We start from the raw sequence: 13,803 nt of genomic DNA, 5'->3' as shown, positions 1-13,803 counted from the left end.
CATATCTCTCAAACTCCAGATGAGTTTGTGAAGTACCAGATTATTAAATATCTTTGTGGTTAATCTTTTATTCAGTAACATCTGTTACTACCTTCTTCTTCTATGTGTACAAGGAGATTTTTCTTCCTGTCTGCAGAATTGGAGATCTCACTTTTGCTCTCTGCTGACACAGCTGTGAGGCAAGGGACAATTCTTAAATCTTTGATAATCTCGTTAATAGTGAGGTAGATATATTGCCATTCAGCTCCACATCTCACATGTTTCCATCCTCTTTTCTGTCTGATGGAATCCAATTACTTCTCTTGAGATTCTGTTGTTGGGGCTTTTTTTTGTGTTCTTGCTGGCTGTTTGGTCTTTTTTATCACAGGCCTCTTCAAGTTCCAATTGTTTGTTAGTTTAGAGCCTTTTACAAACTTGCAGCATTTACTTGTGTTTATAAGTCACATAAACATAAAATTGTTATAAGTCACACCTTTCATTTCATAATCTGTAAAGTAAATTATGCTGCTTGAAGGTAATAATGTAGTGCTTCATTTAACACCATAAGGATGCTAAATTAAAAGCAGCTCTGCAAGACCTGACTTCTGAAAGAAAAAAGCCCATTGAAACCAAAGATAGCAAGGAAACCATGTAGAGCAGAATAACATTTTTACTTAGGAATGGTATTACTATTTCAATAATAGTGTTTTCTTATGAAAGCCACTTCATTCTTTATTTTCTGTTTTTGAGAAAATGCAAGAAATTGTTAGCAAGTCTCCTAAAATATTCAAATAATAGTCTTGTCAGTTGGCTTAACAGAAGTGTTTATTCCATAGGGGTCAGCAATTCATTTAAGGCGCATGCCGAACTAATCCATTTCAAATATGAACACATTAAATTTAAAAACACGCTTAGGTGGCTATTTGAATCAAGGCCTAAAAAAAAATCCTGGTATTCAGAGTAATTCAGCATTGATCTGCTTCATTTTAGGAGAGTTTGGTGAAGTGTGCAGTGGGCGTCTAAAGCTTCCTGGCAAGAGAGACGTTGCAGTAGCCATAAAAACTCTGAAGGTTGGCTACACTGAGAAGCAGAGGAGAGATTTTCTGTGTGAAGCAAGCATCATGGGGCAGTTTGACCATCCCAACGTGGTTCACCTAGAAGGAGTTGTAACCAGAGGTAAGCAGCAGCTCAGTCTGTCAGTCAAATAACAGCACGATGGCAGAAAGTACTCTGCCTTATTCATGGTCAGAGATTCAAATTATAAACAGACCGCACACTCCTAATGGATTTTCTCCTGATGCGTAACTAACTAAAACAATACTTGCTTTATGCTACAACCTGAGGAAAAAATTTAGATGCACACATGATTAAAAGATGAAGTACTTTGAAACATATTATTTTTCTAGTTTCATTTAGCCTCAAAGACCATGCAGAGAGATAAGGTTTCTCATGTCCTTTTACATAATGTGAAGTGCCATTATTCCAGAGTCCTGTTCACACAGCAGGAGTTAGGAGAGCACACTGACTTTTTGATTTGTATGGTTCGATTTTATGAATCATGACCACTTTCCATGCAGATATTTAAGAAATTAGAGCTCTTTAACAGTGCTGGAGGGCTCAGAAATGTTCAGTGTCTGAATGATTCAGTCCTTGAAAGGAATAGCATGTGTTTTATCAAAAAAAGGCACTCAATTTTTTTGCTGTTCTCAAACATCTGCTTTCTTTTCTTTCAGGGAAACCAGTCATGATTGTAATAGAATACATGGAGAATGGGGCCTTAGATGCATTTCTTAGGGTGAGTACTAAAATGAAACCCTAAATAAACATATTTAAAGTCACATATATTGTATATTGTCACTTTAAAAAATATTTCTTATACCTGTGCATATATATGTATGCATGCATATATAATTAAAATATTATTTATATTTTTATCATATTTATTATATTTAATTAAGTATAATTAAAATGGTTTTCAGGTTGAAATGGAGTTTTGACCAATACTAGCAGGTTCTCTATGTTGTTTCAGCAAAACCAGATCAGAAATTAGAAGATCAGACAGGATCATTTTGGAATTTATGTGATTTTGTGTGGCATAGACACGGTGCATTTTATTATAGCCATCAGTTGAAGTTAAAACCACTGATACCTGAAGTCAAATCTTCGCCCATTTGGGAGCAGAATTTTACTCTGTCAGCATGGTGGAAATCAGCATAAAAGAATCTCTACATGAATTGCAATTCTATTTAAGAGATGAACAAGGAAAAAATAAATGTGAATTCACAACAATTTAGTATTGTTTAAATGTGTTCTGAACTTGCCAGTTCTGACTCCTTACCAGGTATGCATGTCAGGGTGAGATGATATGTAAACGCTCTATAGAGAACGGTTTGGTTTTTTTTAATAAAATCCAAGCTGTGAATGAAAAGTATCAGTAGCTAGGGTTACAAAAAAGAGATAGTTCTTTTTTTCACGATACAAATAATTCTGTGAGATGAAGAGCATAGAAGAAAGCTCTAAGAACATTAGGAAATCTTCATTAGATAATCTCTCCTGGAAGTGCCTGGCCACGAGTTGGTGAGAAATGTACAGTGGCTAGCAAGTTTTGTTACTGCCAGTACATTAATTACTCACACATTTCTCAACTGGATGCACTGCTTTATGTCTGAAGAAAGTGCGTTTGAGGTGAGTTTCTTTGCCACACAAGGAGTAAATAACTGGAAAGTTGAAGTCATAAAACTAATCCTTATTTCTCTTCTCAGCTATACTAACAAGAATTGCTGCTCCTTTCTTCCCTCCAGAAACATGATGGGCAATTTACTGTCATTCAGCTAGTGGGAATGTTGCGAGGAATTGCTGCTGGAATGAGATATTTGGCCGATATGGGATATGTACACAGGGATCTCGCAGCACGCAATATTCTTGTCAACAGCAACCTTGTTTGTAAAGTATCAGACTTTGGCCTTTCCAGAGTTATAGAAGATGATCCAGAGGCTGTCTACACTACAACCGTAAGATAAATCAATGGGTTTTAATAGTTTTGAGATACGGTTATTTAGAAGATGTGTATCTTCTGGAGAGTATAGATAAGACAATTACATTAATTGATGGGGGGTTTTAACTAGTCAAAAGGAAGAGTCTCTGCAGACATCTGTCTCTAATTAGGGGATAATATTTTCATAAGAACATAATTTTTTATTGACTAAGTTCTAACCATTTTGTATGGTATCTACTTTATTCCATTTCTCATGATTTTCTGATTGAACAAATAAGGAAGTTTTACCCACAAACATTTTAAACATCTAATTTACTATAAGTCAATTAAAATATTTGTAGGCTGTTACTATTTTTCGGGCTAGATTTTATCTCACCAAAGGGAGAGACTAGCTGGAGGCTAGTCTGTGACAAAGCTCAACTGCTGTATTTTCCCTTGCTTTTGGGTGGGACGCTTTTCTTAAATATGCATTCATCAGGCACACTATGCTCTTTATTCTTTTGTTGAGCCAGCTCCACTTTCCCACCCATGGGGCCTCCCTGTACCTATTTTCCCATGCTGAGGGAAGGAGGGGCCCCTGGAATCTGCTCCGACAGGCACAGGGATCCAGGAAACACCGGCGCTCACGGCTGTCACTCCTGCTGTTGGGCTCAGAGTGGGATCCTGGTTTAAAAGTGTCAGATCAAGATTTTGGAGGAGCCATATGACACATCAGTGGGATTTATATGCACAGGTTGGGATTCCCCTCACCTAGCTTCAGCCAGCCAGGAGTTAAATGGCTGGTGTAAATCAGACATCTAAGCAGCCCTTTAAAATCAATGGAGGGATAAGCACTTCCAGAGAAACTGATTCACTTCCAGAGAAACTTGTACAAGTATCAAAGTGTCTGTGCTCTGAATGTTTTAAGATACTAATTTTCCTTAGGCACCTTTGAAAATTCTGCAATCTGTCCGCCATAGCAGACATGTAAGTGGTGCTCTTGATGTTGATAGAAATAATGGTAAATGCATTCTGTGGAAGATGACCTGAAAATTCTGTGGGTGACAAAGAGAAATTTCTCCTTTTTTTTTTCTTTTTTTTCACAGGGGGGGAAAATTCCAGTGAGATGGACAGCTCCAGAGGCCATTCAGTACCGCAAATTTACATCAGCCAGTGATGTGTGGAGTTATGGAATAGTTATGTGGGAAGTAATGTCTTATGGAGAACGGCCTTACTGGGACATGTCAAACCAAGATGTAGGTTTGTCTGTTCATGAGTGTGTGTGTGTGTTAGTAAAAACAAAATTACATCTTGCAAACACATACATGTGTATTTCACTATAAATGCATAAAATGTTGGTTTAGAAATAAGACTTATCAAAGTACTGTGTGGTTGTCACAAAATGAAAAAGTGCCAGACCTTTCACTTTTTACCAAAATCAATTTTTTTTTTTAACCTCATGGATATTGTAGGTTTCTGTCCTAAGTATCAATTAAAACTGGAACATCAAAATAGTAATATGGGGTCTTTACTATGCTTAAGCATGGAAAGAATTAATTTTTTTTCCAATAAAAAATAATTCTGAGGTTTTTGACCTTAGAGCAATGATTAATCATTTGAAAAAAGTTGTTAAAATCTGAGTGGCAGTTAATGACCTACTTTGGCTTTTTCAAGTTAATTATGCTGATTTAAAAGTACCCTTGTTTGCATAAAATATGATCCAGAGCAACAGGTCAGCAGTAATAGAACAGATGGGTGTTAATCTTGACTTCTGACAGGAGTATCTATTAATATAGAAATTACACAGGAAAAAGCCATACAGGTGTGATAGATGTCAGAAAGAGTGTCATTTAAAGTTCTTCAGCTTGGAGCTTGAGTGGTTTTTTTAATTGTTATTTTAATTTTTGATTGAATGATCAACATCAAAGTTAGGAAAAAAAAGATAAAAGTGTAGATGATGAGTCAGTTTGGCACAGTGCAAAGTTGTTAATATTTGACAGGTCTCAGTGTCAAAGATTTCATGGACTGTCAAAATATGGGCAAACAAGTCCTTGGGGCAGAGAAAGAGAAATATTTACATTCCCCAGACACCCAGTAGAGTTTCATTTCTTTTGACACCTTCCTTCTGTACTAGATTCAAACATAAAAGAAATCTGACAGGAATATAAGATGCCTCAAAGGCAAACCTTACCTATCTTTCAGGGAACAATAAGGAAAAACTTTGAAACAGAGGAAAAATTTTTATATCTTTATTCTTCTTATTAAATTTAGAAAAGTATTCCTCCGTCAAAAACTGCATGTAAAACACATAAAAAAACCAGATTTCAAAAACCAGCTAATTGCCACTTCTTACAGTTTTATCCCTTTTTAGCATCTTTCATGATATTCTTCAATAGCATATAGTTAAAAGCTGCGTCAGTTGCATGGTAAAATTCCAAATATTCTTGTATGTTGTGATCTTCAGACATGTTCTTCTATACCATATACACATCCTACCAATCCCTAGATAATCCATGATGTAAATATTTAGAATCACCTAATGATTTGTTATTTATTCTCCTTCAAAGTCACCAGTTGGAATATTTAACAGTAATGAAAAATTCTAAATGTGTTCTTCTAATTTTGCACTCAGTTTTTATATCTTAACTGTATCATTTTGCCTAAAATTGGATGTGGGTGTACCCATAGAGCAGACCAGATCTCTTAAATAATAGGCCTCCCTGACTTTGGATCTTTAGATAGCATTTCTTTAATCCTGTTCCTTCCTCCTCTAAGTCATTGATTTAGGCTGATGGAGGATACATATTTGCATTGTGAACTCTTTTCAAGCAAAACCCCGCTTTTAGCGATGACCTGGGGCTAGGGTGCACCAAAAGAACACTCATCCTACAAACTCCTTGCAGAGGCACAGCAGACTGATGATAGACAGAGGTCCCAACTTCCCTGAGCTGTGGGCTCACCTCAGTTTAATCCTTGATAGTAGCAGTAGCCCTGAAACCCCCATTCCCCTATCACATTGCTGATGTTCTTGTTCCCATTTTGTTTCTAACCTCAGCGCAGATTAGTTCTTCAGAGAAGGGCAAGGCTATACTTCTGCATTTCTTATCATTATTATAATCATTAATTTGTATTGTTATATTGTATGGCCATAGTCAGTTACAACATCACATTGTCCAGTTACCCTTATTTAATACTTCCTTGTTGGCATTTAGTATATAATGTAACCAGACCCAGTCCTTTCTATCCAGTTCTGCATCCTCAGCCTGCTTATGGTAAAAGCATAGTCTTAACAGTATCCCCTTTTACTCTTTTTGCAGCAAAAGCAGAATTTCAAAAACAAATTGTGGGAAGTGTAGATAATATAAATCAATTCTATTAGTGAGAACTCCAGCTGTTTTCTCTTTGTAGGTTTGCTTATTAAAAAAAAAAAATCCTGCATCTCTTTAATTTTCTTTGAGTACTGATGTTTTGAACCACACCTCCTCCTTTCTTAGCAGGCTGGACACTTGTTGTACTTTACTTATCAGTATTTTAGAATATTTTTTCAGTGTTTTGGATATTCACAGCAATTCCATCCATCTCTAGCTGACTCATTATTTCATATTTCCCAGTTTCACCCTTCTTGCTCAGAATACATATCAGAGAAGCTGATTGTGAAGTAACACCTTTCAGAAAGATCATCATCATCTTGATTCCCAGTTTGCTTCAGGTTTATCTGCAGTTCATAGTGAATGGGGAAAACTCCTGTTCTGATCCCTTCATTCATGTTTTCACTCTCCCTTACATTCTTGGATAGAGTCTTGTGTAGTTTGCCAGTTTTAAGGGTATTAGATATTTTAGTGGTAGCGCTGTTGTTGCTGGCACCTACTTTTTAATTTCTCATTGGTGATCTCTGTCTTCTGACCTCTTGAGCAACTACTTCATTTGTAGTAAATCATGCATAGCATGCTCAAAGTGTTTAATACCTTTTGCCATTTAGAGGGTCAGAAATCCCTGCATTACTTTTCACAGCACAGCAATTGCCCTGTACACACTGTAGATTATTTTTCACTTTCATTCCACTACTACTTCTAAGCATAAGGAGCTGTTCTTTTCTTTTTCCTCTTAATATAGCTCTAAAGGATCTTACATTTTACTTTTAATGTTTTTCTTCACTATATAGCTCTGTTCTTCCAATTTCCCTGTTCTTCTGCGGAAAACCTCTCTCTACACCCTCCCTGACAGACAACTTCAACGTTTGTAAAAGGTCACTGCACTCAGTCTTCAAGGTGTGAATGTTTCTGCAGGAATTGAATATTTCTCAGTCATTTTTGAGCTGTAGGACAGTACTGTCATTCTAAACGTTCAGAGAGAAAGCTGAGGCCTAGGGAGATGAGGCAACTTCCCTGAGGTCAAAAGGACATTCTGTGACACAAAACTGCAGTCAGTGCCTTACCACTGGGCTATACCTTCTCTTTTCACAAAATTTCTTTTATGCAAAAGGTTTTGATACAAAACCTGGCTGGATTTCAGCCAGCTTTTTGAAGGTCATTCTGTATTGTCTGCAGTTCTGTCTACTTTGCAGTCCACTACTTCTGCATTTTCTCACACCACCTACAAAATCTTTTCTGTCTGAGGTTATTATTTTTACTAAAACCGGGATATTCACCAACATTGTTTATCATACCAGATCTACATCCCAGAACTATATCTAGAACAGCTTCTGATCTTGTTTTCTATACAAAATGAGGGAGAAGACAATCCTATGCACTCCTCTTCAGGAACAAGCACCCTTCCTTAGCAATTCTAATGCAGCTGTGTCAGTCAATGTCAGTATACTTGAAATCCCCCATGAACAGTGTTTTAGCCCATTTTCACTAGCTTTTCTTATCTGCCTTGCTTCCTGATGTTCTTTTTTTAATTCTGCCCTCAAGGTTTACAGCAGTTTGCTGTGATTTTACTTTATCCATTTTTATTTTTACTTAAATCCAAATGGACTCGGCTAAGGAAGTCAACGGGTGGGTGTAATTCTTGGTTCAGACATTTATGCTGTCCTTTGATCATATCATCATCTAGCAGCATCTCTTATTAAATCTAACTTTCTGTGATATATTAAAATAGCATTTACGCAGGTCTTTCTCTCTCACACCATTCTGCTGCTTTATCATTCATATAACATGGCTAGACATAGAATACAACTTTTTTCCTTAGCAATTTCTATCTGCTAAACATTTTTCTTGGATCCTTTTATAATACCTTCAGGCTTCTTGTATTTTATATGTGCATGCACAGATATCCATCCATTTAAAAGTCAGTTGCTTCTACCACACACTCTTTCATAAAAACCTTGGGGCTAGCAATAATGCTTTCTGAAATAACTCAATTTATCAATCTATCTGCTGCTCCCTCAGTGAATTTAATTGTTGTTCCCTGCTACTCACTTGTCTAGGTAATATAGCTATGTTCTGCACATATAGAACAATATGCTAAATAAGCCCAAAGATAAAGCTGGGGAAATTATTTGAGAACCTGAAGGCTAGTGTCAAAACAACTGACTCACATTTTTGCAACACCAATGGCAAATTTTAGTTTATTGATTATTTTATTTTATTTTATTCTATTTTATTTTATTTTTTCTTAGATATTTGAACTGGGTAGCAATACATATTCTTTAAATTACTGTTGATGAAAAATGATTAACTATTTTGGCTACTAGGTTATAAAAGCAATTGAAGAAGGCTATCGTTTGCCAGCACCCATGGATTGCCCAGCAGGACTGCACCAGCTGATGCTGGATTGTTGGCAGAAGGAACGCGGTGAAAGGCCAAAGTTTGAGCAGATAGTTGGCATTCTGGACAAAATGATTAGAAATCCAAACAGCTTGAAAACCCCCCTGGGAACCTGTAGCAGGTAAGAAAAGCTTTAGTGTGTGTTCTTATCAGTGCACATGGCTGGGCTCTGGATGTTCTGCTTGGTGGCTGGTTCCAGTTCACACTTATTTATTTCATCTGTCTTTCAGTTCTTCCTTCTTTCTGTCCCCTGTTCTTCTCTTCCCTCATTTGCCCTTCTTTTTTACCATGCTAAACAAGCCAAAAAAGGACTTTCTTAGAAAAAAAACCAAACCAAAATAAATATCGCGGAACTAACACATTTCTCAGTAAACTACTGCCTGCTCATCTTTCTGCACTCTCACTACTAGTCTGTGTTTTCCTTGTTTCTTAAAATTATAAAGTCTGGAGGGCAAGGATCATTGCCTACTGTATGTTTATATGATGCATCCCTTGCCCTAGGAACTGCTACAGTAGAAATAGTAATTAACAATACTCATGCTTGGCCAATGTACCTTGACATGCTACACTCTAGATTTTTATCTTTCATTTTCTGGCTTTAACTTCTTTCAGTGATTGCATCTCATTGTATTTCATGATGTAGTTTTTAATGGCTTCTTCATAAATTTCAGGTGAATTATTTAATCATGGTAATCTTTTGATCTGCTAGCTAGACCACTGTACTAGGGAATCAGCTGGCCTGTGTTCTGTTCCTGATTCTTCTACTGACTGATTTGCTGTGTGACCTTAAGCCTTTGTGTCTCTGCTCTTCCCTTGTCTTTGTTTTGTCCCATCCAATTGAAAAATGGGAGTAGCTGCTACTATATTTTCTCAGATGCGTAAAAGAATAGCATCTTTATTTTACTCAGCAAAACAGAGACAGCTGCTGTCATGCTAGGTAATGAGGTTGATTTTCTGTTGGTAACAGTAGTCCATTAGGCTGATTTTGCTCACTCTGACCTTTCATCTTTTATGTGAATAAGCTTAGGAAGTACATATTGTGAGCTGTAGAGCAGTCAAGAGCTATTCACAGAATAATCTAAACTATGTATAAAGGCCTATTACTTTCTACTCTCGACATTTTTAATACCCAAAACTTATTTGACTCTCACCTTGCTAAATACTCCCTGATGTTTTACTCTCTTTGGAAACAACTTACTTTCCTTTTTCCTTCTCCATAGACCAATTAGCCCTCTTCTGGACCAGAACACTCCCGATTTTACCACTTTCTGCTCCGTAGGCGAATGGTTACAAGCTATTAAGATGGAAAGATATAAGGATAATTTCACAGCAGCAGGCTACAACTCTCTTGAATCAGTTGCCAGGATGACTATTGAGTAAGTTAGTACTGGGCATGTTTAACTTGCATTTAGGGAATTTCTAGGTACAACAATACACAATGTTCAACTCCAAAACTTTACCTTGAGTACAAACATTGTACTTGGGGGACAAATCAGCCATTTTAGCAGCTGATGATGTTGTATTAGAGCATCTCATGAAAGGGCAAATACCCTGCTACCTCTGTGTGGCATCACGTTTTTCCCTGCCTTTCAGACCAATTGAAATAACACAAAGGGACTAGAATTTGAGGGAGAATGTGGCCCCTTCCAAAGTATGTATGTATAGGAAAATAACCATTTTGCCTCCACCACCTAATTGGTACCTTTTTCTCAATGTGCTCTGGGAAGATGTGGAATTTTCTTCTAATTGGCTGGGGGCTGTCTGTGTCCTGCAAGACAGGACTTTGCATCAGGATAAGTCTATAGAAGCAAAACAATTTTCTGAAGGCAAACACGGCCTGTATCAGTACTGTCATCTTAAAACAGGTCTTCTTGGCACCCTGCAAAAAACATTCTTGTCCTGGTGGTTGCCGAACATGTAATTCCTCTTAGAGAGCAGTGGGTTTCTAAAAAAGTTTCAAACCCAATATTCTCAAGAGTTCAACCCTATTCTTATTTACTTGGTGTCACCAGGGGTCTCAGCCTATAGCTTGGGAACTGTTGGCAGAGTCCACAAGCTTCTAGCATTAGTAGGGGCAGAGTTAAAACTGCTGCTCCTCATTCATTTGCATGATGGGTATGTGTCAATATGCAAAGGCATCTAGGCATCTCTTTAGGAAACAGACTATGATCCCCAAAATCTTGTATTTATGCATCACTTTGTCCTGAAAACCACCCGAAGTATTTTACAAGAGAAGTGTCTTTGTCTTCGGGTATCCTTAACAGACACCCTATAAGATGATCAGATAAGATTATGTAAAACATACTGACCTCCCTCTCAGATGTGGAGACCCACACAGTGCAATTGCATGACACCTGTCATGCAATTGCACTCGTGGTTGAACAGTGCCTGTATGAAGTTCCCAGTACTGAGCTGAGGTTACAGCGCAGCTTCCGTGTAGTTCAGAACCCCGTAGTCCAAACCACTGCGTAGCTTTGACTCACAGTTGAATACCATACAATAGCAGTCTAAGTTGAAAAATTAACAATGTACGCATTTATCTTCCCCAGGGATGTGATGAGTTTAGGGATCACGTTGGTTGGTCATCAAAAGAAAATCATGAGCAGCATTCAGACTATGAGAGCACAAATGCTACATTTACACGGCACTGGCATCCAAGTGTGATAGACATTTCTCCCTTATGAGGGAGGTGACAGACTGAGAGAACAGCACTGGCCTTCAGTATATATGAAGTGCTGCTAGAAGACACTTGATTTCCTGGGTCCTTCCTGCAGTGAATAGAAGAGCTACAAGAAGCACCTACAGACTTGAACTCCTAAGTGCCACCAGAATTTATGAAAAGGGAATTAGGATCCACCAGTGGTGGCAAGGAAAACAGCAGTGACAATAAACAAAGTACTACCTGAATAAACATACAAACACCTTGAGCTCTCTAACCTCCTTTTTATCTAATAGACTTTTTAAATGTACATAAAAATTTAAAAAAGAATATATTTGTCAGATAAAATCATGATATTATTGTTGAATTCAACAAAATATTTTCCTTAAATCTGTGATTTCTGAATCTTTTTTTAATCATTTGTGTTTATTCTTCATAAAGACTTTCTTTTAGTATGATGTTTATATCTTTGGACCTTTTTAGTGCTAATTCAATGACACATTACTACACTGGGTACCTCTGAATTTGAGTTCCTAGAGATTTAAGAAGCATGACCAAGCAATGTATATCTATCCGAACTTTGGTATCCCTTTGTGCCATTTCCTTTTGTTAAGTCAACACCGTATTGACATGGCTAGCTAATTGGCAGGGAGTCAGGAAAATGCAAGTTGCCAAGACCTCTGATATTTTTTAAAGAATTTTTTAAGGTTATACATATGCTATCTTTTAAAAGAAAATAAAAGAGAAAAAAAAAGTAAGAAAAAGAAAAGCAATAATGACCCCTAAGTAGTTCTAGGCACTTTTAGCAAATCGTTTGCAAGATGATTTTAATGGACTAGAATTAAACTGAGATATATTCTAAGATGTAGATCTACAGCTGTAAACCTGCTGAGACACAGCATTGAATGGACAAATGATTGTAGGAGTGTCTCAGAGCATGGGTGCAGTTCTCCAGTGTTACCTAAACCATTTAATCTGAGCACATCACATTTTTTTTCAGTACTCTGCATTAGCAAATCTAAGAGAAATAGCTGGTGTATATTTTCTGTGAGTTTAAGCCGTATGCAGTCCAGCTGTCAGAATAAGGACATAGCTTTTATATGAGAACTGTAGAGCATGGGACAAGGGGCAGTTCAGAATTTTCAATTTTTTTGCAAGCTTTTGCTGCTCTGACGAACACGCGTGTACGTGATCACACAGACACAACGGTCATTCATCAGGAACAGAGATGCAAAGGTAGTTGCTCAATGGAATATCTTTTTACACCATTTACTTATATATAAATTTTGTTTGATTAAAATATTTAATTATCATAAGCAATAATGAACAGAGTCTTTACAGATACTGCAAGAATGTACATGAACCAGAGAGAAATGCTTTAAAAAAAAAATCTGAAAATTGTGAACTACCCCAGCAATGAAATGCTGTACTTCCAAAGAGAATTGGGCTGCTTCTATTGATTTTGATAGAGAAAGATCCCAGGGATCAGTCATAAATTGGTCTGGTTTGATAATGTGGGCATCCACACAAAAAAAATAAAAAACAAAAGAAAAACCTTGTAAATGTTCCTTTGTAAAACTTGTAAATTTTATTTATACTGTCTTGTTTTGTACACACATTTATGTGTAGTGAGCTCTGAATACATTGAAAATGCACTATATTTTTCTATTTTACTTGCAGAGCATCACAAACAAACATGTATATTCAGTGCTACATAATGTGTTTTCCCACATTTAGGACCAAAGATAGTTATCAAAAACTTAAATGCATCCTTTCCCCCCCCCCTTCCTTTTTTCTCTCCCTTTTTAGATCACTGTACAGTGTTATATTTGTCATTTTATTTATTTGTTTCACTAGAAAAATCAGTTTGGTTATACTAATTTTTTGTCCCCACCCACCTTTGTTGAAGAAAATCTGTAAAAAGCTTTTAACTAGCATAATCCCGATACATAGACACTTCCATTTGTAATCTTTGTAATAGACTGTAAATATATTTTTGGAACTATAATGCAATGTGCATAAGGGTTATTTTTCAGTGTCCATATATGATTGTTTATACAATTCACAGCACTTTACAGTCATTCTGAGAAGCCTAATTTATTGCCTGGATTTGGGCAGAGTAAGAAAAAATGGTGACTATTCTTATTTCGTATTAGATTGTCATTCAGTCGTAACGGAGTTATTTTCACGTATGCAGCTCAAGCTGGTTTTTTAACTATTAAAATTAATTTTCTAAAATATCTGTAGGAATAAGACGCAGAGTAGACTGCATGCCCAATATTGGAATTAGTGCACGCAAGCACCCGGCCAAGGCACTTCAAGTAGCCATTAGAACAAAATTAAAAAATACACAATGAATAAACATCCGTTTTGTGTTATAACAAATGCTAAGTGCCTCACTACTGTGGTGAGCATCTGTGGGC

General features: G+C 36.8%; 1 protein-coding gene across 5 annotated transcripts in view; it reads left to right on the top strand.

Annotated features, from left to right (window-relative positions):
• Positions 1–13,803, top strand: part of EPHA7 (EPH receptor A7) — a 176,546-nt gene that overhangs the window by 138,799 nt on the left and 23,944 nt on the right. For 2 of the 5 annotated variants that reach the window (XM_054279671.1, XM_054279670.1), the window contains exons 11-17: positions 970–1,155; positions 1,713–1,774; positions 2,781–2,990; positions 4,060–4,209; positions 8,649–8,842; positions 9,942–10,097; positions 11,271–13,388. In XM_054279671.1, coding sequence (XP_054135646.1) covers positions 970–1,155; positions 1,713–1,774; positions 2,781–2,990; positions 4,060–4,209; positions 8,649–8,842; positions 9,942–10,097; positions 11,271–11,385 — 1,073 coding nt within the window. In that variant the 3' untranslated portion in view covers positions 11,386–13,388. Of the gene's footprint in view, positions 1–969; positions 1,156–1,712; positions 1,775–2,780; positions 2,991–4,059; positions 4,210–8,648; positions 8,843–9,941; positions 10,098–11,270; positions 13,389–13,803 lie in introns of those variants that run through there. The other 3 variants (XM_054279669.1, XM_054279667.1, XM_054279672.1) reach the window with 2 other exon arrangements.

Source organism: Melozone crissalis, unplaced genomic scaffold, assembly GCF_028551555.1.
Source record: "Melozone crissalis strain CALT ecotype California unplaced genomic scaffold, PUWL_Pcris_2 ptg000027l_1, whole genome shotgun sequence".
In the NCBI taxonomy this organism is placed as follows: domain Eukaryota; kingdom Metazoa; phylum Chordata; class Aves; order Passeriformes; family Passerellidae; genus Melozone; species Melozone crissalis.
Note: the sequence above shows the minus strand (reverse complement) of the source record. Positions and strands in the feature narration are given on the sequence as shown.